At 35.4% G+C, this 27610-nt stretch overlaps 2 protein-coding genes and 1 pseudogene across 2 annotated transcripts; 2 read left to right on the top strand and 1 right to left on the bottom strand.

Moving 5' to 3' along the window:
* Positions 1-1632: 1632 nt before the first annotated feature.
* On the top strand, positions 1633-12408 carry LOC146915433 (uncharacterized; annotated as a pseudogene).
* Positions 9884-10582, bottom strand: LOC146915434 (14-3-3-like protein C). Its single transcript, XM_085717773.1, has 3 exons — positions 10544-10582; positions 10163-10466; positions 9884-10055 (listed from the first exon to the last, which is right to left on the bottom strand). Exons 2-3 carry the CDS (start codon positions 10462-10464, stop codon positions 9884-9886), a joined length of 474 nt encoding a protein of 157 aa, XP_085573899.1. The 5' UTR covers positions 10465-10466; positions 10544-10582.
* A 1288-nt stretch (positions 12409-13696) lies between the features above and the next one.
* Positions 13697-15334, top strand: LOC146915435 (protein FAR1-RELATED SEQUENCE 3-like). Its single transcript, XM_085716416.1, has 2 exons — positions 13697-14895; positions 14987-15334. The coding sequence occupies exons 1-2, from the start codon at positions 14152-14154 to the stop codon at positions 15065-15067; spliced, it is 825 nt and encodes a 274-aa protein (XP_085572542.1). The 5' UTR covers positions 13697-14151; the 3' UTR covers positions 15068-15334.
* Positions 15335-27610: the final 12276 nt, after the last annotated feature.

The raw sequence follows: 27610 nt of genomic DNA on the forward strand, positions 1-27610 counted from the left end.
AAGAGAATTACTGGCAGATATTTTAGCCAGTAGTGTCTTTCACCACATTGATTACTGGCGGACCACATTGATTACTGGCGGATTTTCTTTTTAATATTATTTTTAAAGCGAAATTACTGGCGGATAAAATGGCCAGTACATTTGGACGTAACATTACTGTCGGAATAAATCAGCCAGTATTTATTTGTCAAAAACCTTGTAATACATTACTGGCGGATTATTCAGCCAGTAATTACTGGCGGAAAAATCCCTGAGTATTGTTTCCTCAAATCACCCCAAACACTACAGACGGAAAATTCCGCCAGTAACATTTCTGACGCTCATATTACTGAGGGACTCGAATCCGCCAGTAATGCGTATTACTGAGGGATTTTTTGCATTACTGGGGGATTATTTCCACCAGTAATAAGGGAAATTCTTGTAGTGTTACAATACAGTTCTGAAAAATATGTTTCCATTCACGCTTCTTGCTTGCGTGTACTTACTGTTCATTTGTTTGCCGGTGCTGCTTAATTTCACGTAAAACATGAGGAGAGAGAGAGAGGAACGTTTGTGAGAGAGAGGAGCGGCATCCATGAGAGAAACCTCAGGCAACCGCGCCGGCACCACTCGCCGGCCTTTGGGAGGGAAGGGACATCTGCCGGGGTGGCACAAAGGGGAGGGGATTCAGGGGAATGGACTATGGTGAGCTACAAACGTCAAAAAGCGATCCGACCGGGTGATTGAGAACAGGACAGACCTAGGTTTTCTTCTCAGCATGGAGGTTACAGGGAGGACAGATTCTACTCTTCAGGAAGACGCCATCAGGATCATTCTCAGGACTCACGCTATCTCTCTTGTGATTCACGTGATTTTGACAATTTAGGGTTTCCACGTTACGACAACAGACATCATGATCGTACCAGTCACTCTCGGCCTAGCTACCATCACTCTCGGCCTAGTTACCATCACTCTCAGCCAGGCTTCTCACGCAACCATCACTCTCGTCCGGCATCATCAAGGCATCGCCAGTCGTGGCAACCATCAGTGCACTATCATCATTCACAGCCTGCTTCAGTACACCAGCATCACTCTCGACCTGTTTCACCGCGCCACCACTCCAGGAACTATCGTGGGCGTTCTATTAGCAAACATGAGGCACATTCTAGACAACACTACAGCAGGCATGTTTCTGTTTCTATTGCACCCACTGCCACTTCGCAAGGTAATAATTATACTCCTAGGGCTTCCTTCTATGTCACAAACTTACCAGATAATATGCATTATGTTGATATCCGTAAGGCTTTTGAGGTTTATGGTATTCTTTCGGATGTCTACGTGGCTAGAAGTACGAATGTCCGTGGCCAAAATTATGGTTTTGTGCGTTTTGTCAAAGTTAAAGATGCGGTAAAATTGCAGAAAGCTCTTAATAATGTATTTTTTGGTCAGAATAAAGTGTGGGCGAATATTGCACGCTTTGACAGGTTTGGATAGGTTAGGAAGGAGTTGTTGAAGGAGTTGGAGGATGGTAAGAAATCGGCAGAAGTGGGAGGAAAAAATAAGTCAAAAAATAACGCCAAAATTGAAAAAACCGAAAAATAGTTTGAAGGTAAAAAAATTGTTTGAAGGGGAAAAAATAATGAGGGAGAAAATATGCTTGATACGGAGTCGTTGGCTAGAAAGAAGGCACTTGAACAGGTTAAATTAAATGCTAAGGGTAGTGAGGAGGAAAGGGAGAAAGCTCGGTTAAGTGTTGTTGTTGTTGGTGACAATTCTTGTTCTGTCAAAGATAAAAAGAATAGTCACGTCGGTGGTGGTGCAAATGTCACACTCAAGTTTTTTTTCCGATAATGAAGATGTTGTTTGGGCAAGTAAAGGGGCGTTTGCAAGAGTGCTGAATGGGGACTATATTCTTATTGTGCAACACAAAATCATTGATGCTGGTTTCGATAATGTTCGGGTGTTACCTAGAGGAGGAGATAATGTGGTTTTATTTTGTCCCGACAAAGAAGATATGATGTTTGTTTACCTTGAAACTGCTGATTTTTTTAACTGTTTCTTTTCTAATATGTGTGCTTGGTCCCTAGATGAGGATATTGTGTCTGAAAGAGGTATCTGGCTTCAGATTTATGGTGTTCCCTTACATGTCTGGCATTTTAAATTCCTTGAATTTATTTCATCATCTATTGGAAGACTGTTAAAAATTGATCCTTGCACTGCCAATCTGGAGAGGTTCAATTTTGCTCGTATTTTAGTTAGCACAAATTGTTTTGATGTTATCAATGAGGTGGAGAATATTTTGATTGATGACAAGCAGTATAGAATTAAATTTATGGAGGAAACAAAAGCGGTTTTTGCTCGTGACATTTGTTTTGAGGAAGAAACTTCTGATTTCATTTCTGAATGCTTGGAACATTTTGATGAATTGCATAATTAAGAACCCATTGTTAATGCCCTTGTTCATGATCTCAAGGAGGTTCGGGAGCACTCAGTTGATAAGCAAGCAGCAGCCCCCTCTGCTGCTCCTTCAGCTGCGCATAATAGTTATGCATCGGCTTCTTTTGATTTACAACAGCAGCAGGTATCTACACCTCTTGATCCCATGCAGCCAAATGATTTAGAAGGTCGTGCTCCTTACAATGGTGTATGTTATGGTGCAGCAAGCAAAATTCATCCAACAAAAGCGGCCTCTTGTTCCAACACTAAAAAATCTACATCAATTTCGGGTCCTTGGAGTTTCGATTGGATTAAAGATCATCATGTAGGAGACGTTGGAGTTGTTTTTTCACATAAAAAGAAGAAAAAGGTAATGCATCAGCGACATAAACTTCCTCATAATCTTTCTCTTATTAACCTTCGCCGTATTGCTCGTATGCCACTCAAAGACCGAAAAAATTTAATTCATATGCTCAAGAAACTCAACAAAAAATCAGCAGCCCCCTCTTGTTCTTATTGTAGCAAAAACAAAGAATGTTTGGATGCTAAATCATCTTCAACATCATCCAGGGAAGATTGGAAAATTGGATTCCTTTGCATGATAAATCTAATGGAGGTGGCAAAGATATTGTAGATATTGGCAAAGCTATCAATTTACAATTCAAGGGTGATTGTTCTAATATGTTTCAAGTACTCTCTTGGCCTAATAAATTGGAGAGGAAGTCAATGTTGGTTGATGATGGCGTTGAAGGCAGCCAAGCAAATGTTATGGCCTCTTCAGTTGGTTGTTAATTTGTGTGTTGTTTTACTTGTTGGTGGTCAAAATGAAATTTATTTCTTATAATATAAGAGGGTTTGGGAGTTTTGAGAAAAGAAAGGAAATTCAAAAGATTGTGAAATTTCACCGTCCATGGATTTTATGTGTACAGGAAACCAAGTTGGAAAGTATCAATGATTTTCTCTGTTCTTCGCTTTGGGGTAATCAAAATTACGCTTTCTCTTACAGACCATCTGTGGGAGCTTCCGGTGGCATTTTAACTATTTGGGACTCGACAGAAGTTGATGTTATTATTACTAGGAGCTTTGCTCATGTTGTTATTATTCAAGGCAAAATGGTGAAAAATGGGGCCGATTTTTCTCTTGCAAATGTCTATGCACCGTGTGACCCCCTTCGACGGCAAGATGTCTGGACTCACCTTGGTAGAATTATCGGCAATTTTAGAGAGACATGTTGGTGTGTTTGTGGTGATTTCAACGCTATTCGGTCTCACGCTGAATGCAAGAAAAGAGTGGTTGGTACTTTTGTTGAAGATTTTTCTCATTTCAATCAGTTCATTGATAGTAACATTCTCTTTGATCTTCCTCTATATTGCACATTCTCTTTGATCTTCCTCTATGTGGCAAAAAATTTACTTGGTTTAGAGAGGATGGTGTCTCTATGAGCCGTTTAGATCGCTTTCTTCTGTCAGAAGACTGGTGTACTATGTGGCCCAATATGATGCAACATGCTTTAAATCGCGGCCTTTCAGATCATTGCCCCATTTTACTGTCTATGGATGAAGAAAATTGGGGCCCTCGCCTTAAGCGCATGCTGAAGTGTTGGGGGGATTTACCAGGTTACAAACAATTTGTTAGAGATAATTTACAATCATATCATATTGAAGGTTGGGGTGGCTATGTTCTTAAAGAAAAAATGAAGCTGATTAAGGGGAACCTGAACACTTGGCATCACAATCACACTCAAAACCTTGAAGGGCGCTTAAGCTACGTTCAAGATCGAATTTCGTTTTTAGATGCTAAACGGGAGGAGGATGATCTTTTACTGGAGAAAATTGAGGAGCTTTATTCTCTATCAGCAGAATTTCGTTCGTTATCTCGTATCAAGACCATCATGCAATGGCAGAAATCTAGATTACTTTGATTGAAAGAGGGAGATGCTAACACTAAGTTCTTCCATAACAATATGTCCTCTAGGCGGCGAGCAAACTCTCTTTTTTCTTTATCTGCTAATGGCACTATTGTTGAGGGCGTTGAAGGTATTCGAGGACTGGTTTTCAATCACTTCTCATCTCATTTTAAATTCTTGGCTGTTGAAAGACCTTGCATTGAGAACCTCAATTTTAATATGCTTAATGTAGGTCAATGCGGTAAGCTAACCAAACCTTTTTCAGTTGAGGAAGTTAAACAAGTTGGTTGGGATTGTGACAGTTTTAAAAGTCCTGGACCAGATGGTGTTAATATGGGGTTTGTTAAGGAGTTTTGGCAGGAGCTCCGTGATGATATTATGCGCTTCTTCTCTAATTTTCATAGGAATGGGAAGTTGTCAAAAGACATCAACACTACTTTTATTGCTTTAATTCCTAAAACCGAGTGCCCGCAGCGCCTGAATGATTTCAGACCAATCTCTATGGTTGGAAGTCTTTACAAAATTCTTTCGAAAGTTATCTCAAATAGATTGTGAAGGGTTATGTCTAGTGTTATTTCAGAAACTCAATCAGCCTTTATTCATGGTAGACAAATTCTTGATGGTATTTGCATCGCTAATGAGATTATGGAAGATGCTAAGCGCCTGAAAAATGATTTGCTCTTATTCAAGGTTGATTTTGAGAAGGCTTTTGATTTCATTGATTGGTCCTACCTTGAAGCTGTCATGAAAAAAAATGAATTTTCCTGCCTTATGGCGTAAGTGGATTATGGAATGCGTCAGTACAGCCTCAACTTCTGTTCTGGTTAATGGTAGCCCAACAGATGAATTCAAATTTGTACGGGGGTTGAGACAAGGTGGCCCTCTTTCACCTTTTCTATTTTTAATAGCAGCTGAAGGGCTAAATGTCATGATGAAGCCTCTAGTAGAGGCTGGCCTGTTCTTTGGCTACAAGGATGGAGCAAATAATCATGTCTCCATAAGTTATCTACAATTTGCTGATGACACGTTGTTGATTGGCGAGCGAAGCTGGGCCAATATTAGAGCTCTGAAAGCTCTGCTTCTTCTCTTTGAGGTGACATCTGGTCTTAAGGTGAACTTCCACAAAAGTATGTTAGTTGGTGTTAATATTCATGATTCTTGGTTGGCAGAGGCAGCCTCTGTTCTTAATTGTAAATTGGGCAAACCCCCTTCCTTTATCTGGGGTTGCCTATAGGTGGTTATCCTCGAAAACTAAAATTATGGCAACCGTTGATTGACCGTATTAAGTCAAGATTATCGGGTTGGAAGAGTATAAATCTTTCGTTGGGTGGCCGTTTAGTTCTCCTAAAGTCTGTCTTGTCCTCTCTTCCAATCTACTTTCTTTCCTTCTTCAAAGCTCCCGCAGGTATCATTTCTTCCATTGAATCTATATTTAATTGTTTTTTTTTGGGTTGTGAGGAGGTTAGGAAAATTTCTTGGATTAACTGGGACACTATTTGTTCCAAAAAGGAGGAGGGAGGTTAAGGAGTGCGAAGGATTCGGGAATTTAATTTAGCTTTACGTGGTAAATGGTGTTGGCGGATGCGGGTTGAAAATAGGAGTTTGTGGTATAGAGTTTTATTGGCTAGATACGAAGAGGTAGGAGGTAAAATCGCCGAGGAGGGGCGGTTTAACTCTGTTTGGTGGAATAATTTGATAAATGTTAAAAATGGGGCTGGTGTGGGAGGTGGGAGTTGGTTTGATGATAATATTGGGCGGGAGGTGGGAGATGGTGCCCAAACTTTTTTTTGGTGGGATCCTTGGATTGGGTGTGGTTATGGTGCATAAGGAGATCCTTATGCACCGTGCATAATTGCTTTCTACACCCAACATAATTGCTTTCTACACCCCAAGTGAAAGCTTAATTCTAATAAGTCATGCATAAGTCCAACCCATTAGCACCTAGTCCAACAAAAACAATTTAACCTTTCTACACCCCCGTAGTCGGAAACCACCGCCGGAACCTTTCATTATCGCCGGAAACACACCGCCAGAAACTCATCATCACCACCACTGCCGGAACTCCGATCGAATCTCCGATCAATCTCAGATCGAATTCATCATCTCCATTCGAATCCGCCTCCTTCGCCGTCCTTCGTCTCCGATCAATCTCAAATCGAATCTGCCTCCTTCGTCATCCTTCATCTATGATCAATCTCAGATCGAATTCATCATCTCCGTTTGAACTCGTCATCTTCATCTCCAATTGGAAGGTTCGTAAACCCTAAATACAAGCCTTGTTCTTCTCCAATTTCCAAGTACGAGTTCCCCAAGCCTGTTACTCATTGATCTATTTCTATTATCGTTCCTTTTTACTTCGATTTCATTTCCTTGCTTGCGATTGTTAATCTGGTGATTATGTGCAGTTGTTCAAATCCCATCGAAGCCTCTTTCCGTTGATCCAATGGATTTCGATGATGAACAAGGTATGTATCGTTCATGCAAAAACCATTCGTAGGTTTTCAGTTTTCTTCTTTTTGTTTCCTTTACTTTCTCTCAATTTCAGTTCCAATTAGTGGTTTTCAGCAAACCGTTAGAGATTGAGGTTTGGATTTCAAGGCACAATTTCTAATGCATGTTCAATGTACTTTCCATTGCAACATTTTTATCATTGTTTATGTTGTAGTAATTTCTGGAAATGGTTTCATAATGTTTAATTTCGAATTGGTTTAATTTCTGGAAAATCAACTCAAATAGTTTAATTTCAGGAAATGGTTTTCAGCATTTTACTCTCAAAACCAATATGTTGTGTAAATGGTTTTAGCAAGTTTTACTCTGAAACCATTTTGCTGTGGAAATGGTTTCAGAGCATTGATTTGCTTTGGAACTGTTTTTAACAATTTCTTTGTTTGGTTTAGAATCTAAGTTGTAAAATGTGTTATTTTGCTCTGAATTTAAAATGGTTTACATGTATGTGAAATAGACTTAATCTTAATTGTCTCAGCAAATGGTTTCATACTGTTGATTTGTTTCTTATTATAGTATGTTTTGTTTAAAAATCATATAGAAAACCATTTTACTCTCAAAACCAATATGCTGTGTAAATGGTTTTAGCAAGTTTTACTCTGAAACCATTTTGCTGTGGAAATGGTTTCAGAGTGTTGATTTGCTTTGGAACTGTTTTTAACAAATTTCAGCAACAAATTTTGTTGTGGAATCTAGGTTGTAAAATGAGCAACCATGGGAAGAATGACAAGGCTGCAAAAACTATGGATTTGAGAATTGGAATCTGTTCAACAATATAAAGCAACTCAAGCAATTGCAAAAGAAACTACGTGGAGAAGGCAGCAACTTCATACTATGAAGAATTGATTCAAAAGCTAGCACGTCCAACATGATATATAACCTCCGATAACGGACTGGATTAGTGTTAATGTTTTTTTTATTGAATTTCTGGATTTAATGGTTATCTTTGATCATGCAGGTGAAAAAAACTAAAAAGCTAGAGTCATAGCCATCATTCAGTTTTGGGCTAACACAAATGGATGAGGAGGAAAGGAATGACACAGCTTCATCATCTGATGGTGGTAAAAAGAAGGAGCAGAAAACAAGAAAGTCCAAGGGTAAAGAAAAGAAGCATCAAATAAAGAAACAGCAACATGTTGCACAAGATTCTGATGAAGGAAGTTCAGATGATGAAGAATTGATTCAAAAGCTAGCACGTTAATGTGTTTTTTATTGAATTTCTGGATTTCTAGATTAGTGTTAAGTTTCTTGTTAATGTTTGTATCAAGTTTATGAATTTCTGGATTTGTAAAACGTTTATGGTGAAACAAACTTAGGGGTATGGAATACTGAAACCATAAGTATGGTTTAATGGTTTTGATAGTTAGGTGTGTCTTTTTATAGTATCTATCATATTATACTATTCATCTTATTTAATTTTTGGCCCAATAATGTTCAATTTAATTTAATTTTACTAAAATTAGGGGCATGGAATACTGAAACCATAAGTACGGTTAAATGGTTTTGATAGTGTTCTATGTGAAACCAAAATAACTGCCTAATGGTTTTAAATGAAATTACTAATTTGTTTTAAACAATTTATCTTCTAGAAAAAGAAAACATACTTTTGCTTTATTTTATGTTTGTTTTTGTGTTAAACCTCTCGAGTTCCTACGAAAAGTGACATAATCAGTTGGTTGTGTCTTTTTATAGTATCTATCATAGTATACCGTTCATTTTATTTAATTTTTGGCCCAAGAATGTTCAATTTTATTAAAATTAGTTTTCAATGTAACCACTTAATAGTACACATTTTGATAGTTTTCAATGTGAAACCAAAATAATTGTCTAATTGTATGGTTTTGTAATAAAAAAAAATGTGATAAACATTAAAATCATTATTAAGTAACCACTTAATAGTACACACTCATAACCTATTAAATAATTGTCAAATGGTAAATAAAATAAAAGAATAGTGAAAATTATTATTGATAAATGGTTTTAAATAAAAACAATTACTGAAACCATAAGTATGGTTCAATGGTTTTGCTAGTGTTCTATGCGAAACCAAACTAACTGTCTAATGGTTTTGTAACAACCTATAATCATGAATACGTAACAACAAAGAATGTGAATGTTATAATTTCCAATAACAAAGTGCTCCACAACAAGTGCTCCTAAAAGATGCTAGCTATGTCAAAAATGCTAGCTATGTCTTCCGCAGCATCAGCTTGGATGTCATAGTAAAAAGATGGTTTTGAGAGAGCTTCATTTCTAAAGAATTCTTGAATTACAGTTGCTTCACCAACCACCATCTCCTTTCTAAAGAATTTTTGAAGGATTGTCATTACATGTACATTTTACCTGCATGCAATATTCATGTGTTTTGAGTGAGCTGGTTATACAAAAACAAAGAAAATTAACCCTAAACATGCCAACATTGCAGATCAAATTTCACATATATTGTTTGAGAGGTCGATACTTCACTCTGCACACATCGCTAGCATTTAAAAGCAAAGATGTAGTTTGAGATATGTGCATCTCTTTCATTAATACTTTCAGTGTTTCCAAACTAAGGGATAAAAGAGATGAGACATGAAAGAAAGAAAATGGAGCCAGGAATTTGGATATGTCATACCAAGAAACTTACTGTGTAATATGTCTCTAAAATCTCAGTTAATTCTTCTGGATAGAGCTTATGTCAATTTTGTCTTTCATCAAGGAAAACAAACATATCTTGCTTCCTAAGGCACTCATTGCAATTGTGGAGAATCTATATACCCTAATGTCCTAAAGTATTATGATTAGACACAACTTACGCTTACTGTATCCTCTATGTAATGAACAATATTTCAAAAGAAAGTCTAGAAACGCAATTTTGGCCATGCCATAAGATTTTTTTATGTCTCTAAGACCTATAACAAGATTAGATGGAATATTATAAATGTAAAAAAAATCATTACTGATCCCGAAAAGCCAAGTCCCGCAGACTGCTTTATTGAAGAAACAAATGCATATAATGCATATATACTAAAATCAGAAATGATATGAATGTAAAGTAACTCAAACCAAGCATGATTAAGCTTTCAAGAACAATTGTGAATCTGAAATGAAATCAACAGAACATTGAAGAGAAACAACCCCGAAAATTGTGTAGAATACCTGATACGCTTTCAAGGACTGATCAGCAGCCTCTTTCCTCTCATCACCACTCTTAAACTCAGCCAGATAACGATAATAATCGCCTTTCCTACATCACAATCAAACACGAAGTAAAACAACATTCAAGATCCAAATTTCATCGCGAGCAAAAACAAAACAAAACAGAATCAAATCAAAGCCAAAAAATAAACCTACATTTTGTAATAGAACACATTAGATTCACCGGAAGAATTCGGAATAAGATGATCATCAATCACAGTCATAATATCATTACAAACATCAGCCAACTCCGATTCAACTTTTTTCCGATACTCCTTGATCCGATTGACATTCACATCACTCCCTTTTGCTTCTTCTCGCTGCTCAATTGACGAAAGAATCCTCCAAGAAACCCTACGTGCTCCAACAACATTCTTGTAAGCAACTGATAACAGATTCCTCTCTTCAACCGTTAATTCAACATTGAGTTTTGCAACATTCTTCATCGCATCAACCATTTCTAAAAGAAACAAAGCAATTAAACAAATAAGCAAAAAAAAAAAAAGATACGAATCAAAAGCGAAAATGAGATGTTACCTTCGTAGCGTTCGGCTTGTTCAGCGAGTTTGGTGGTGTATACGAAGCAGACTCGATCACAATTTAAAACATCCCTATAATAAACACATTTAACCAAAGCAAAGAAAAAAAAAGTTCAACACCTTCAAATTAAAATCTACCATACACTTATTTTCTTTATCACCTTCATTTCGCACACACAAATTTAAGTGCTTAAATAAACACTTAATTTAAGTTGTTTAATTTAAGTGCAAACAGAGCCTAAATAAGCACTTATGCTTTAAGTGCTTAATTTAAGTTGTTTATGCAAACAGAGCCTAGATAAAAAGGCGCCATGAAATGATGCTAAAAAAGCAACTAGTTTGTAAACATGAAAACACCTACAGCACAAGCTAATTGATTTCGGAATAAAATCATTATCTCATTCTCATGATTGTGAAATGAATCGAATCAAAACAGTGCAAAAACATCAGCATTGGAAATTAAACAGAGATCTGAAAATGGAGTTTTCATTGATACAACAGATTGAGGTGATTTGTAAACAATGCAGAAGCATGAAAAGCGTTGATGCAAGAAATGAAAAACGAAAGAGATGTTGATCGCTTACCGGCGACGGCGAGTAGTTAGCCGGTGACGGTGTAACTATTTTCCGATCTGTTTCGGCAATGGGGTGGACGGAGGATGGAGGGTGTGGTGGAGGTGGTCGGTTGAGAGAGGAAGAGCTGAAGTGGTGGTGGTGAGGTGCGAAGGTTTGGTGGAGGTGGTGGTGGTGAGAGTGGTGGTTGTTATCGTCGTGGAGGAGAGAGAAATCGTCGTCGTCGCAAGAAGCCATGAGATTAAAGGCGGAGAAGACGGTGAAAGGGTTTGAGAGAACGGCTTTAGGGGAAAGAGAGAAGAAGGTGAATATGTGATAAGATTATAACACGTGTCCCTCCCTGATCTGACGGTTGTGATATGCTTATGCATGGTGCATAAGGGAAGGACTTATGCACCATAACTTTTGCCCCTTGGATTGACGGGTTAGTTTTGAAGAATAGTTTTAGCCGCCTTTTTTATCTTGCTACTAATAAAACGGCAACGGTGGCTGAAATGTATTCTTTTGGGTGAGGGGTTGAGGGTGAAGCTTGGCAATGGCGGCGTCGTTTCTTGGCTTGGGAGGAAGAAAAAGTGTGGGAATGTTGTGATATTTTATCTAATATTGTTTTGCAACCTACTAATTCTGACAGGTGGATTTGGCACTTGCATGCCTTCAACAGTTATAACGTCGCAAGTGCTTATAATCATTTGTTGACATTCGCTAGTAACAACTTGGCGATTACACACATGATTGAAATTTGGAACAAGGAAGTGCCTCTGAAAATCAGCCTCTTCGCTTAGCGCTTGTTACGTGATATATTACCAACAACGGACAATTTAATCAAAAGACACATTTTACATCCGAATGCGTATTTATGCGTGGGTGGATCCGGCATGATAGAAGTGCAAAACACTTATTCATCTCTTGTGATTTTTTTGGCAAACTTTGGTATGGTATTTCTCACTGGCTTGGTTACCACTTAGTGTTTCCTGAAAATGTGTCAGATCATTTATATCAATTTGGCACCTTTAGCGGATTCTCTAACAGCAAACGCTCAACTCTTAATCTTATTTGGCTATCTTGTGTGTGGGTGATCTGGCTTGAAAGGAATGCTCAAATATTCCACCAAAAAGAAGCTTCTTTTAATCAATTGTTAGATAAAGTTAAGCTTCAATCATACTGGTGGCTGAAAGCGAACCGCCCAAGTTTTGTTTTCTCCTACCATTCATGGTGGTTGAACCCTTTACCGTGCTTGGGAATATTTATGTTACAGGGTAGCCTTTTTTTGTTCCTGTTTTGGCCGTTTTAGCATTCTTGTAATTGACTCTTTCAGTAATTTAATCCATTTTAGTTTCTTCAAAAAAAAAATTAAGTGACTATATCAAAGACATGTATGGAGAATTATTTAATTATGTCTGTGTAGTTTTAATTGAGTCTAAAATAAGAGGATCGTCGTACCGACACAATTTATATAAATTGCACTCTTGTTTGACTATAACTAGAATGAAGTTGTTATTCTGAAAACTCTGTTTTTAATTTAAAGCTTAACTATGAAAGTAGGAACATAAAAATATTGTTTACGCGTTGAAGTAGCGGAAACGATATTGGATTTAGAAAATTCAGGTTATTAATTAAATAAAGTAGCGAAAGCACTTTTTTTATAATTAATTAAGAACTTATTGAATTTTAAAAAAGAATTTTAGATGTTTAATTTAACACTACAAAAGTAGGGAGTTACGCGCTAGAATTTGACTACGTGTGACACGTGGATGTGTGACACGTGGAAAAAATAAAATCAATGGCTGTGATTAAATGGCTTGGAAAAATCAATTCTTTAATGAGGAAAACATATATACGCGCGCTCTGCTATCAAACTCTTCCTCTTCCTTTCTCAGAAAACTTTCCACCTTCCTCCCCCATAATCATCGAAGCCACCTCTCCTTCCCATCGGCTCCGCCGTCACCTCTCCTTCTCTCTCGCCGCTGCACCTCTCTCTTGGCCTCCGTCAACGTCATGAGCGAACCCCATCATCCTGCTACCAACACTAACGAACCCGCCGCCGTCTCCGACCATCCCTACGCCGCTGCCATTGTTGTTGATCAAGGTAATATAGTTTGCCTTCTCTATTTTATTATTTGCCGTCTCTTTATTACATGATGTTGTTTTACTGTGTTGATGAAAAATTAGTTTCTAGGTTCACTTACGTGATGCATCATTACTCACATGATATACATATATATAGCTTTATGGTCACTATGTGTGTAACTTTATATAATCACCATCCTTTCCCCCAATGTTTTTTTAATAGTAATAGATAGCTTTATGGTCAACAAATTCTTATGCAGTCTAAGTTTTCTAGTGGCTTTTTGCTGTTATGTTGTTTTTGTTCAATTGTTGTCAAAAAATCATCAGTTGTTTCTGTTTATGTTGTTTCTGTTCAGTTGCCGCGACTTCAGAATGTTGTTTTCTAACACTGTTATCATATATTCATGTAAGTTTATGTCTGAAATCGTCACTTATGGTGGCCTTAATTGTAAATTTTGGTTTTTTCAGATTGTGTCAATAAATTGGTTAACAACATTCATGAACAAAATGTGCAACACGGACAAGGAAGTATTGCCAACAATGTACCTCACTTGGAAATGAAGTTTGATTCTGAGGCAGCGGCTTATGACTTTTATAATGAGTATAGTAAAAGAATTGGATTTGGTATTCGTCGAGAATATGGAAATAAAAGCAGAGTTGATGGAGTTTTGACTTCAAGAAGATTCACATGCTACAAAGAGGGTGTATGAGGTGTTGACAAAAGACGTCAACCAAAAGGGGAGCCTAGAGCAGAAATTAGAACAGGATGTTTGGCGCGTATGGTTATTTCACTCGATCGGAAGATAGAGAAATATAAAGTTGTTGACTTTATAGCTGAACATAACCACCAACTTCAACCTGAGCATGTTCATATGATTCGCTCTCATCGACGCATATCTGAGACACAAGCATCACAAGAAATGAAGAAGCTGAATATGAGTCAAAACATAAGCTGCCTAGATTGAAAATGAAGAAGGCTCGTATGCTCATACAAGCTGCAAATGTTTACACTCCTAGAATATTTGAGGAGTTCCAAGAGGAATATGAAGAATATCAAGACGCTTGCGTAAAAGATTTGAAAGAAGGTTTGTATGCTGTCACAAACTATGATAATCCAACGGAGAGGATAGTTATGGGAAATGCTATGGAACAAAAAGTTTCATGTGATTGTCGTAAATTTGAGACACATGGCATCTTATGCAGTCATGCTTTGAAAGTTTTAGATGTCATGAACATTAAGTTAATTCCTGAAACCTATATACTTAAGCGATGGACAAGAAATGCAAGGTTGGGAAGTGATCAAGATTGGAAAGGGAGGCATGTTGAATTAGACATAAAAGCCCATTTCATGAAGCGGTACAATGAGTTATGTCCTCGAATGGTTAAGTTAACCAACAAAGCTTCAGAAACTCATGAAACTTACACATTTTTGTCCAAAGTTTATGAAGAGTCCAGCAAAATAATTGATGATATGTTGGCCAAAAAGTACGTGGATGGAGAATCAGGGGGCATGGTTCATGTATCCATATCAATTGCAAATGATGAAATTGACAATGTGGACACTGTTGGTATGGCAAAAGGCATAGCTAATCGAGAAAGTTCACGCAAGCGGAAAAAGCGATATAAATCTTGGATTGAGAAAAAAGATAAAAAGACAAAGATGTGCTCCAAGAGAAAGAGATCTGGTGAAAATTTAGTACAGTCGTTACCGGTAAGTAGTTTTTATCTATGTATTAAATTTTAGTAAAGTCGTTACCGGTAGGAAACCATATTATTTATTTATCTTTTCTTACATTATGCAGCAAGAAACTACAGTTCAAGCGACACAATCAAGTCAAGTTGGCAATGGAACTCAACATCAAGCTACAATCCAAGAGTCATAACCAAGTCAAGCTGACACATACATTCACATTCGATTGGCTGTTGAACTGTTTTTGTTCCTGGTTTTTATTTGCTGGGCTGTTTTTGTTCCTTCTACTATGTCGTTACCTTTGTGGACACTTATAGGTGTTTTTGTAAGGGTGCTGATTTAAGAGTCATGGCCTTGCAACATGTTGCTAACAGCTTTTACAGTTTTCGACCAAGACCTTAATTCAAAACCTGAATCATTATATGACAAATTGCGGTGTTTTTTTTACTTATGATATTATGTGCTGCTGCTATTTTCAATTTCTGTTCAACTGCTTTTGTCAAATTGCGGTGTTTTTATTACTTATGATATTATGTGCTGCTGCTATTTTCAATTTCTGTTCAGCTGCGTTTGTCAAGTTGCGGTGTTTTTATTACTTATGATATTATGCGCTGCTAGTATTTTCAATTGCGGTGTTATCATTAGTTGAAGTATTCCAATTACGACGACGTTACTAATTAAAAAAACCAATGCTGCGACTTCAGAATGTTGTTTTCTAACACTGTTATCATAATAGTGATGCCTATCAATGGAAAGAAAGGGAAATATATCAGTTTCGAGTACTGATGTACTCCAAGAAATATGTTTGTTCATAAGGGGAAATATATCAGTTTCGAGTAGTGATGCGTATCAATGAAAATTTCGAGTAGTGAAGGAGAACCACCTATGATTAATTATGTATGTTCATATAATTTTAATCAATTTGAAGACAGGACAGAGGGTTAGAGCACATTAAAACAATCTTTAACTCTAGCTCCAGCTACAAACCAAGACCAACATAAAATTTTAATAACATCTAAAACAAGCCTTGTCAACCATAACCACCATAAAGGGGCAAACTGAATCAAGCATTTTCATTTTATTATGAATTCTTTTGTATGGGTTCAGAAATTAAGAACGTAAAATATGGACAATTGCACTTCCTTGAGCTGGTGTTGTTGTATCAGTATAATCTTGATTCAGGCTCGCATCAGATAGTTTTTGTTTTTTTGATCAAGCAATGAAAAGCATTAAACTGACAGGATTGGGCCTGAACCCTTGACAAAAGTTATCACATTACAACCTATAATAAGGCAAACCAGAACCATCTATAAGAAACAAATGAAGAATAAAAGATGGAGGGTTATTCCCCCATTGTGATGAGAATGTGGATATGCATCAGTCTCATGTAGAGCTATGGGAAAGAACATGTGTTTTGGAATGTGTCTTGATCCCTTCCTTACTATTGTCCTGTTTCTGTCTAGGACTCTTTTGTTTCTTTTGCTGCTTGCTAGCTTTGGAGGAGCAGGCCTTAACCAAGTTTTCTTCAAAATATTTGTTGCTTCCATCTGTGTTGTCAGTGGGAAAGTCTGATTCAAAGCTGTCCTCATCCACTTCATCCCCCCAAAACTTCTTCAGAACCTGAACACTTTTGACTTAGCATGCTGAGATTGAAATTTGGTCTGATGAATCTCTTTAACATATTGCATTTTTTCAGAATTCAGTCTTTTGCATTGTAGTATAGTGTGACCTAGCACCTTACAGTGAGAACAATATGCAGCGCATCAGATAGTTTGCAATTGCAGTAATTCACATCTTATCCCATCCATTAGTTAGCACAAATAATAAGAGATGGAGATTTTATCGTTTAGCTCAGTGTTAAAAAATTCATATGGATTCCATATTAGGGACAAACTACATAGTTGCCAAAATTGGGAATTGAGATTCATTATTATTGGATCAAGCCAGCGTTAATCCAATGAAGGTCACTTTGCAGAGAACAAAGTCATAATCCATGAAATGAAGCAACTCAATTCTTCTTAAATAATTTTTTTTATGGAATGGATTCTTTCTTAATCAGAAGGGGGGAGAGTGCGCCAGTGGATGGAGGGAGAGGTGCGGTGGCGGCGGCGGCAGTGGCGGCGGTGGCGATGGGAGGGAGAGAGAGGTGCTATCTGAGAAGGAAGAAGGAGAGTTTGCAAGCGCGTGGAATTTGTTTCAGAGTAGAGAGCGCGTAGGATTTTTTCTCATTAAAAAAATTGCTTTTCCAAACCATTTAATCACAGCCATTGATTTTATTTTTTCCACATGTCACACATCCATGTCTTCAAATGGGGTAAATTGAGCAAAGTGAAATGGAGCAAAGATGCACTCAAGGATAACACACCTTTGTTTCACTCTCTATTAAACTACTCCCACGTCCCTACATGTCACCACTCATTTGACTAAAAATTCTAACATAAATATAAACCCTTTTTTTTTTCAAATTACTAGATGTGTTTATTATTTTGTTTCTAAACATACCCCTAATTAATACTATTGACTTATTTTGAAATATGAAAAATCAAATTTAATACACATACAAACAAAGGACAATTGGTAATATTAACACATACACCCTCCGGTCACTATTATAAGCAAAACTTTGCATTTTAGATACATTCAATTAATGATGTATATGGTCTTTATTATAGACCACATACATCATTTAATGAATGAATCTAAAATGCAAAGTTTTGCTTATAATAGTGACCGGAGGGTGTAAATTAGACACATTAATTACACTAACAACTTTTCTTAATAAATGTGAAAATAGCAAAGGAGGTTTACATATAGGAACAAAAGAAGTATTATATTTTATTTTTTTATTTAGTTAAATTCTCAGCCGTTGAATTAGGGCAGGAGGATGGCAGAACATATATGGTGCAGGAGGTGATTCAATTCTATCGTTTAACACCTAATTTTTTTCTATCTATCTCTTCATATCACAAAACTAACATATCATATCTATCACATTAGTCTCTGTTTTTTCTTCGTGTGAGGTGTAGAATGAATATTGGGTCCATTGATCATTTTCCAATTAATTGGTCTCCAACCTAGTCTAGTGTAGTGTGCACCCACTTTGAGTACATAATGTAAACACTATGACCACATTATCATCTCATCATGGTATCTGCATTAAAAAATTATATTCATTGTTGTATCATCATGGTATCTGCATTAAAAAAATTATATTCATCATTGTATCATCATTGTACCAATTTTAATTACATTACCTTTTCAAAAATAAAATAAACAAATTTCTTATATAAATAAATAATAACCAAACTTAATTAGATTACCTTTTTTAATAATTTTATACTTAAAGTACTCCTGAAATAATATATGTTTTATTTTCAAGAACATTTTTATTGTAATGTAACAAGTTTTCATTATTTTTCTAAAGTACTTTCCTTAAAGTACTCCTAAAGTTAGTTACAAACGTTAATTCCATTTTTTTCTCTATAGTTTTCATTCATTCTATTTGATTTCTTGTGATGCAAGTTATGTGTTGTGCTATCAGATACTATTAGTAATTATGTCTTCAAATGTGTGGAATCAATTTTGTAAAAAATTTATAAAAAAAATATATATTTTAATAGTAATTTTCTTTTTGGACTTCCTAAACCAAATCCCTTAAAGCACTTTTTTTTTTTAAAACATCCTTTAAAGCACTTGATAGCATTACAAAATGAAAACCGTAATATGTTTTTTAACTAGGGTTTGTTTCCACGTGATACGAAAACCCTTTTAGAAAACAAAATAGAGCAAAGTACTACTATACCAGAGGGTGTATGTGTTCACTAGCCACAGTTAAGGTCGTGCCCACCAATCAATGAAATATATTTGACTTTTTTATACCATTGATTGCAACAAGTAAACATGTCTTCCCCACGATTTTGTCATGCTGAGTCTAACGAACTATAATTGGTGCGACATGACAAATAACATAAATTTTGTGGTGTATATTAACTGATCATGGCATGCATTTTCCGAAATTGTATTTTTTTATGATAAAAAAAAACAAGTAAAAAATTTATATTGAAATAAGTTTTCTTTACACTTTTAATAGTTTGATCCTCCTGTTTCCAAGAGAATAAGATCTTTTGCGTCAAAAAAAAAATGTTAGTAATTCGGATTTCAAGCTCAATTATGAAGTACGTAAGTTTGGTCAAAACTACTTCTCATCAAAACTATTTCTAAGAGACTTTTTGAGAAATTAATTACACGAAATAACTTGGTACTATATGTTTATATGTTGAAATTTTGACGAAGCAACCCCATTCATCAATCATCCAATTGAAATGTTAGAAACTTCTCTGGTCCAGTCACATAGACACCGTACACACACTTTCATAATTTCGATCAAACATTTGTTTTTGTCTCACTTGTAGTTGTCTCACATCCATAATCAAATTTCATTTAAAGAAACACAACCATTACATACAATACAAACAACAAAGCTCACTCACTTATAGTTTCTTCTTCAATTGTTGATCTTTTAAAGGTTTTTTTTAAGGAGATCTTTTAAAGGTTAAACCTCTATTGTAAATTTCCAGTCTTATACATTTATAATTTATTTATTAATGTAATGAGATCGAACATATTTTATTAATTTGTTCAGCTTAAATTTGTGTTGATGGAAAACTTAAGATGCTCACTTCGTTTGGCATGACTAGAAACCAGACTATTGATAACAAAAAATTTTGCTCAACAATGTTGTTTCGTTTCGATTCATTGTGTTACACCCTCTAAAATTGAAGTGTCAGAAACTGCAATTACATTTTCTTGCGAGTTCTTTACTTTAGCGTGATGTATATATATTTATATTTTCAATAATATATATATATATATATATATAGTGGTGCCCACTATTCATATTTTCTGGCTTCGCCACTGCACAAGTTCGAATGCAATATTACTATATTTGCTTCATTAACAAGTGACATGAGGAACTGGTTAGCATTTCCCTATATATATATATATATATATATATATATATATATATATATATATATAAGATTCATTTTTTCCTTATAAATTTTCATGGTAATTAACTAATTATCGTATCTAATAGTTTAAAATTGAGATTTTTCTATTATTTATGTTAACTAATATCTACTATTAGTTAATATGATTTTTCTATGAATTATTTATATAATAAATTTTCAGCCATAAAGATAAACAGAAAAATAAAAGAATCTAATAAGTTGGTGCCAACTGATGTTGACTAATATCTACTATTAGTTAATATGATTTTTCTATTAATTATTTATATAATAAATTTTCAGCCAAAAAGATAAAAAAAAAAAAAAAAAAATCTAATAAGTTGGTTCCAACTGAGATGGAGCCATGAGGAAGGAAGTATAAATTAATAAGCCGAACAAAATGAAAAACGAAAAGAAAAAAATAGTAGGATGGTGCCAATTGAGAGGGAGCGAAATTGAAGGATGATCGTGTCATCCCAGATGGCACCATGTAAGGAAAAAAAGGAAAGTAGAACATATTGGATATTTATTTTCAATGAAGGATAGATTGAAAAAAAAAAAATTAAGTATGACCTAGAAAAAACAAAATCGTTCATGATTTTGTCAATACAAATGTATTCAAATCATGTCACTCGAAATGTTTCCACAATTTTATTTTGTACCAGTTGCCAACTGACGTTGGTGGTTGAGTGTTGACCAAACAAATTAACTTAAATATTATAACTTGCTTTTCAATTCATAGTTGCATAGATTAAAGAAGATCAAATACTTGTACCAAAAAAAAAAACAAGAAGATCAAATACTTTTTTTTGTTGTTGTTGGCAAAAGAGATCCTACAATCTTTTTAAATTTAATGCAAGTGTACATTATACTTATATTTCCGGCTTCTAGTCTCGAACCAATTACCACAAAGATTGAAGAAGATTCATCAAACCAAGTGACCTCATAGCCCAAGACTAGGCATGGCAACAAAACCCATACCCGCGGTTACCTACCCGAACCAAACCCAATTTGACGGGTTTTCCCCGTTTTGACTGGGTTTGGGTATGGGTATGGGTTTTCCCCAATTTCAAAACACGGGTATGGGACGGGTAACGGGTATATAGGTACCCACCCCGAACCCATACTCAAACCCGTCCCAAATGTAAAAAATTACTTTATGTTGATATGTCATGTTATTTTGTTTGATAATTGTCATATTAATAAAAACTACCATTGATATTTAAAGATCAACTAAATCATTCCGTCTAACAAATGTTAAAGTGAGCGCATTGTTGGATAATATATTGCAACATTGCTCTTGGGGATGCCAAAAAACTTCTATTTTTTAATAAAAAAAATTATTCAACGCGGGGATGGGGATGGGGCGGGGATACCCGAACCCGTCGGGGACGGGGATGAGATTCAATTTCTCATCCCCGCTGGGTATGGGTAGGGTAACGGGTAAGTATATGAGAATCGGGTATGGGGACGGGGCAGGTAAAACTCGTCCCCACCCCGCCCCATTGCCATGCCTGCCCAAGACATTATACTTGGAGTAACACAACGACGTATTTGGTGCTATATAATAGTATTTTCGTCAATAAGTTTCTCTTGTCAATTCTATATATTAAAAAAATATAATATAATGTATCTATTTTATGCGCAAAAATAAAATGTTTATGCATACGTTTTCTTCTAACCAGTGCCCCCGGGGCACTGGTTAACATTTCCCAAAAATAAAATAAAGTTAAACTTTATGAAAATACTAATAATAATAATAATACAGTAGAAGACAAGTGTAATATTATTAAAATTTACTAAAGTTAGGAAGGTCCATTTTGGATCTTAGATCCTCTTAAGCCATATATAAATTGTTTCACGGGATATTCAATCTAGAGTTTTTGGAAATAAACTGAACAATTTATGAATATGTCATAAGTTGTTTATATATTAATGTCAAATAGTTTCAATTGTAACAAAAAAAAGTTTCGCAATTGTGTGTAAATAGTAAATTCAAATAAATCAATCGAATTATAAGCTATTAAGGATATTTATCAAGGGAATTTGGTAGCTCAACTAATTTGAGTTGAAAGATAAGAAGTTGGAGGTCTTGATGAAACCAAAACAAAAGAGAAAAAAATTAATCTAATAAATAATTATTAATCTTTGCCATTAAAAAATATATATATTTATACAAAACGAGTAATGGTTTGCTATACCCAAAGAAAATAGAAATAGCTTAATTACACATACTCATTGACTTGTTTGACATAATTTTCTATTTTGAAAAATATAAAGTACCAAATGATAGAGAAAGCAGAAAACAAACCATAAAAAGTGGGTGGAAAATTTAAATATGCAGGCATATCGATCGCACAATTTGTCATGCCATGTGATGTCTTAGCCACTACTTTATTTGTAAAGATCACATCAGAGGAATGTATTTGTTTACATGCACATGTATATGTATATGAATGATTAAATTACATCGATATAATATTATATGGTTAAATATTGTTTTACTTGTATATATTTTTAAAATTTTACTGTTGAATTGTAGATTTATATCATATAAACCATTTATATAAAAAATTACGAACATTTAAAATCATTTGATATGCTCTTGAGATACACAAAGATTAATGGTATTGTATAAAAGTGCATAAATTGTTAATTTTGATATATCTCAATGACATACTAAATGATTTTATATTTTTGTATAAATTTCATGAATATGATCTACTTGATATTGTTGAACCAAAATTGGTTTTGTAGAATGCAGCTGAACTTTTGATGCTAACAAAGTATAAAAGAACAATTTGATATGTTAATGTGTGAGTATGCAGGACCATATAATTAAAATTTAAAGCGTCAAATCAAGTTTTGGTTATGAAAGGACAAGACATTGAGCACTTAAGAGCAATTGGATTTTGAGAGAAGCTGAAGTTCTAGACAAGACTCTAAAGGATACAAGACTCTTAAGGACTCGGACTATGAAGACTTGGACTATAAAGCAATGAAGCTTTTGAAAGACATGGACTCTGAAGTGTTGGAACAAAATGTGTTTAACATTACCACCTTAAGTTTTGATGATAACAAGGTATTAAAACTGTCAATTGGATATGCTAATATTTGTTCAAGTGTGCAGGACCACAGACAAAAAATTTATAAGTTTTAAACTCAAGTATTGGCTCTGAAAGAACAAATAAGAGCAATGGAATCTACAAAAGAAGCTTGTTGTGCAAGTTAGAAGACAGAGTCTTAAGATAACAACGTCCGAAGACCATCAGAAGCTGATTGCCAGAAGATGACGTCAACAGAGAGTCTGAAGAGCCCCAGAAGCTGGAGTTCATGAGAGTCTGAAGACTGGAAGCTGAAGTTAGTTAAAAGTAGTTATTCTGAATACACATGATTGCAGAAGGAATAGAAGCCTGGAGCAACGACTATTTCAGAGGAATTAGAAGGCGTTAGATGCTTATCCACTGAAGAGCGCAGGAAAAGGACATAGTACAATTGTATAACCACTACCTCAACTAATCCACTCCTCATGTCTGCAGTAGTACAAGATAACAGTTGTGTCTACGCTGATTATTCTCTAATCAAGGAATGAATTTGAAATTGTTCCCTCATAAGACAATAACCAAATCAAGTAACAAATCATTTTTGATTATCGAGCTTCAACAACGACTCTTTTGATGTGCTGGCAATCAACAACGTCTCTTTCACACCTCTATATAAAGGAGTAAACACTTGGAGATTGTAAGAGACTCACAACAATTTTACAAGTGCCAAAACTCTGCTGAAATTGTTATGCATCAAAGTTCACTTAAAATTTCTTATTAACTTTCATATCTTAGAAATTCTAGAGTCGTAAGAGTCTGTATCTGATTTGTATTTGTGAACACCACTGATTGTATATGAAGTGTTCAACCTTAAACATTTTTCTGTGTAATTGTGTTTGTTTAGATGTCTCTTGCGTGTGTGCTTGAGCATATGAACCTCTTGCTTTTGTGCTTGAGTAGTTTGAAGTCTATTGCTTTTCTGCTTGAGCAATTGTAATCAGATATTGATTTTAGTGAACTCTCCTTGGAAGGGGGACAAGACTACTTCCGGATTGTGGAAGGAACCTGTATAATTGTTTTGTGTCTTTCTCTTCTCTCTCACCCTTTACATTATCCGCTGCATAAGACTCTGAACTCTATCAGACTCTGAACATTGGACTTAGTTTTAAAAAGAAGAAAAAGCTAACAGAATTCAACCCCCCTTCTTGTGTTTTTCTCACCTTCAGTTGGTATCAAGAGCCTCGGTTCTGGTGTCTTAGCACTTAACAGTGTAACAGAAAAAGATCTGAGAAAAACATGGCATCTGATGAAGGTTCCAGTTCTGGTGGTGCTGTCATACAATATGATTATAGTACTTCTGATTAAAAGTCATCTGATTCCAACGACAAGGCTCCAAGTTTTAATGGAGATCCTAAGACTTTCTCTTGGTGGAAAACCAAAATGTATTGTTACATTATGGGTTTAGATGAAGAACTATGAGATGTACTTGAAGAAGGTGTTGGTGACTTGGCCTTAGATGAAGAAGGAGCTGCTATTGATAGAAAGAAACACACTGCTACTCAGAAGAAGTTGTAAAGGAAACATCACAATATTAGAGGCATTTTTGTTGTTGCTTTGCCTCACAAGAAGTATCTGAAGATGAGTGACAAATCTACGGCTAAAGCAATGTTTGCTTCCTTGTGTGCAAACTATGAAGGTAACAAGAAAGTCAGAGAAGAAAAAGCTATTATGCTTGTTCATCAGTATGAGTTGTTCAGGATGAAAGATGATGAAAGCATTGAAGTTATGTACTCAAGGTTTCAGACATTAGTCTCTGGACTTCAAATTCTGAAGAAAAGCTATGTAGCTTTTGATCTGTGAACAAGATTTTAAGGAGTTTACCTGCTAGTTGGAGACCTAAAGTTACTGCTATTGAGGAAGCTAAGGATTTAAACACTCTAAGTGTTGAAGATCTTATAAGCTCTCTCAAGGTTCATGGATTGGTCTAAATGAGCGTGAATTTTCTAAGAAACCAAAGATTATTGCTCTAACATCTAAAGGGAAGTCTACAAAAGCTCTCAAAGATAATGAGTCTGAAGAAGAATCTCCTACTGGAGTGTCTGATGAAGATCCCGCTGTTGTTAAAAAAATGGATATGCTCTCCAACAAATTTCAGTATCTAGCTAGCTAGCAAGAACAAGAATTTCTTCAGCAGAAGCAATGGTTGCAAAGGCTCAAGAAAAGAAGATCAAAAAGGTTTTTTCAACTGCAAGAAGCCATGACACTTCATAGTTGATTGTCCTGATCTTCAGAAAGAGAAATCAAAGGAGAAATCCAAGAAATCAGCCTTCAAATCCAACAAGTGCAGAAGACAGATCAAGCAGAGTCTGATGGCCACCTGGGAAGATTTGGACAGTGAGTCAGGGTCTGACAAGGATGAAGTTGGAGACGAAGAAAATGTGGCAGTTGGATTAGTAGCTACAGTGACTTCAGAAGTTAAACTTGAAACAGACTCTTAGGATGAAAATGATGTATATTCTAAAATTCCCAGAGAAGAACTTATTGAATCACTTAAAGAGCTATTCACACACTTTGAACACAAAACCAATGAGTTGAAAGATTTAAAAAAAAAATATGTTGATTTAATGAAACAACAAGAAAAGATTATATTGGATCTGAAAGTTTCTGAGGAAGGACTTAGAGGTTTTGACTTCATTTGTAGAACTTATGAAGACAAACTCAAGTATCTTTGTCAGAAACTACAAGAAAAGTGTAAAGGGAAATATTTAAGTAAACAGGAGATTGCTCTTGAAGATTTCATTATATCAGGTATTGACAGAAGCAAAGTAGATTCGATGATTTATAGCATATATAAGAACAATGGTAAATGGGTTGTATTCTCAAAAGGGAAACCTAATGGAATCAATCTTAAATAATGTTGTGAAAGCATTAAGGAAGGTTTGAAAACTTACTTTGCGCCTGAAGATGTTGAGTCTGAGATTGTAATCCAGTCAGAACCTGAAGCTTCTAGCTCTGAGATTGTAAATGTTTCAATGCCAAAGAACTCTAAGTCTAAGGTTATGACTAACGCTGAATCTAAGACTTCAAAGATTCAGATTCTGAAGAGACCAGAACCTAAACCACAGGTTCTGAAGAACTCAGAGTCTGTAGTCTTAAAGCCTAAGTTTCAGAGGATGGACACAATTATTGCTTCATGGGATTCAAAACCAAAAGGTGTTAAACCCAAATTATTGAATGAACAAAAGCCACTTAACTTCAATCACAAGGCACAAAAGAAGAAGAATAAAACTTTCAGTACTAACCTTAAAGGACCCATAAAGATATGGGTACCTAAGTCTGAAATTCTTGATGCTGCAGATATGCCTAAGAGTAATGGAAGATCACAAGTCATGGTACCTAGACAGTGGCTGCTCACGACACATGACATCAGAAATTTCTATGTTCCTAACCCTAACAATGAAAGAGGGAGGAACTGTGGGAGTTGGAGGAAACCAGAATGACAAGATCATTGGTACAAGAACTATTGGTAACTCTTCTATCTCAATTAATAATGTGTGGTTGGTAGATGGACTTAGACATAACCTACTTAGCATTAGTCAATTTTGTGATAGTGGTTATGATGTGATGTTTGATAAGACCAACTGCACAATAATCAACAAAAATGATAAGTCCATAGTGTTCAAGGGAAAGAGAAAAAATATTGTCTATAAAAATAATTTTTCTGAACTGGTTGATCAGAAGGTAGTTTGTCTTCTATCAGTGAATGATAGGAAATGGTTGTGGCACAGAAGGTTGGGACATGCTAACTGGAGATTAATCTCTAAGCTTAGTAAGTTACAACTGGTTAGAGGCTTACTAGATAATGATCATCATTGAAATGCACTTTGTGGTGCATGCTAGAAGGGAAAAATTGTTAAATCATCTTTCAAATCTAAAGACATTGTTTCAACCTCCAGACCCTTAGAACTACTCCATATTGATTTATTTGGACCAGTTAACACTGCATCTATTTATGGAAGTAAATATGGATTAGCCATTGTTGATGATTATAGCAGATGGACTTGGGTTAAATTACTTAGAACTAAAGATGATGCATATGATGTGTTTAGCAACTTCCGCACTCAAATACAGTCTAAAAAAGAAATGAAAATTTTAAAAATCAGAAGTGATCATAGTGGAGAATTTGAAAATGAGCCATTTGAAACTTTTTGTGAAAAATATGGAATTGTCCATGAATTCTCTTCTCGTAGAACTCCACAACAAAATGGAGTTGTAGAGAGAAAGAACAAAACTTTACAAGAAATGGCTAGAACCCTGATTCATGAAAATAATTTGGCTAAACATTTCTGGGCAGAAGCAGTAAACACAGCATGTTATGAAATAGAATATATATCAGACCTATATTGGAGAAACAACATATGAACTCTTTAAAGGAAGAAAACATAATATCTCTTACTTTCATCAATTTGGATGTACATGTTACATTCTGAATAACAAGGTCTACCGAAAGAAATTTGATGCCAAGGCCCAAATAGGAATCTTTCTAGGTTTCTCTAAAAGGTCAAAGGCATACATAGTGTATAATTCAGAGACACAATATGTTAAAGAATCAATGCACATCAAATTTGATGACAAAGAGCCTGGAAGTGAAATTCCAGAGCTAGTTAAAAGTTTTGCAGATATACA

The sequence above is a fragment of the Medicago sativa genome, chromosome 6, assembly GCF_051527215.1.
Source record: "Medicago sativa cultivar Bolivia chromosome 6, Bolivia_mono, whole genome shotgun sequence".
NCBI classification, from domain to species: Eukaryota; Viridiplantae; Streptophyta; class Magnoliopsida; order Fabales; family Fabaceae; genus Medicago; species Medicago sativa.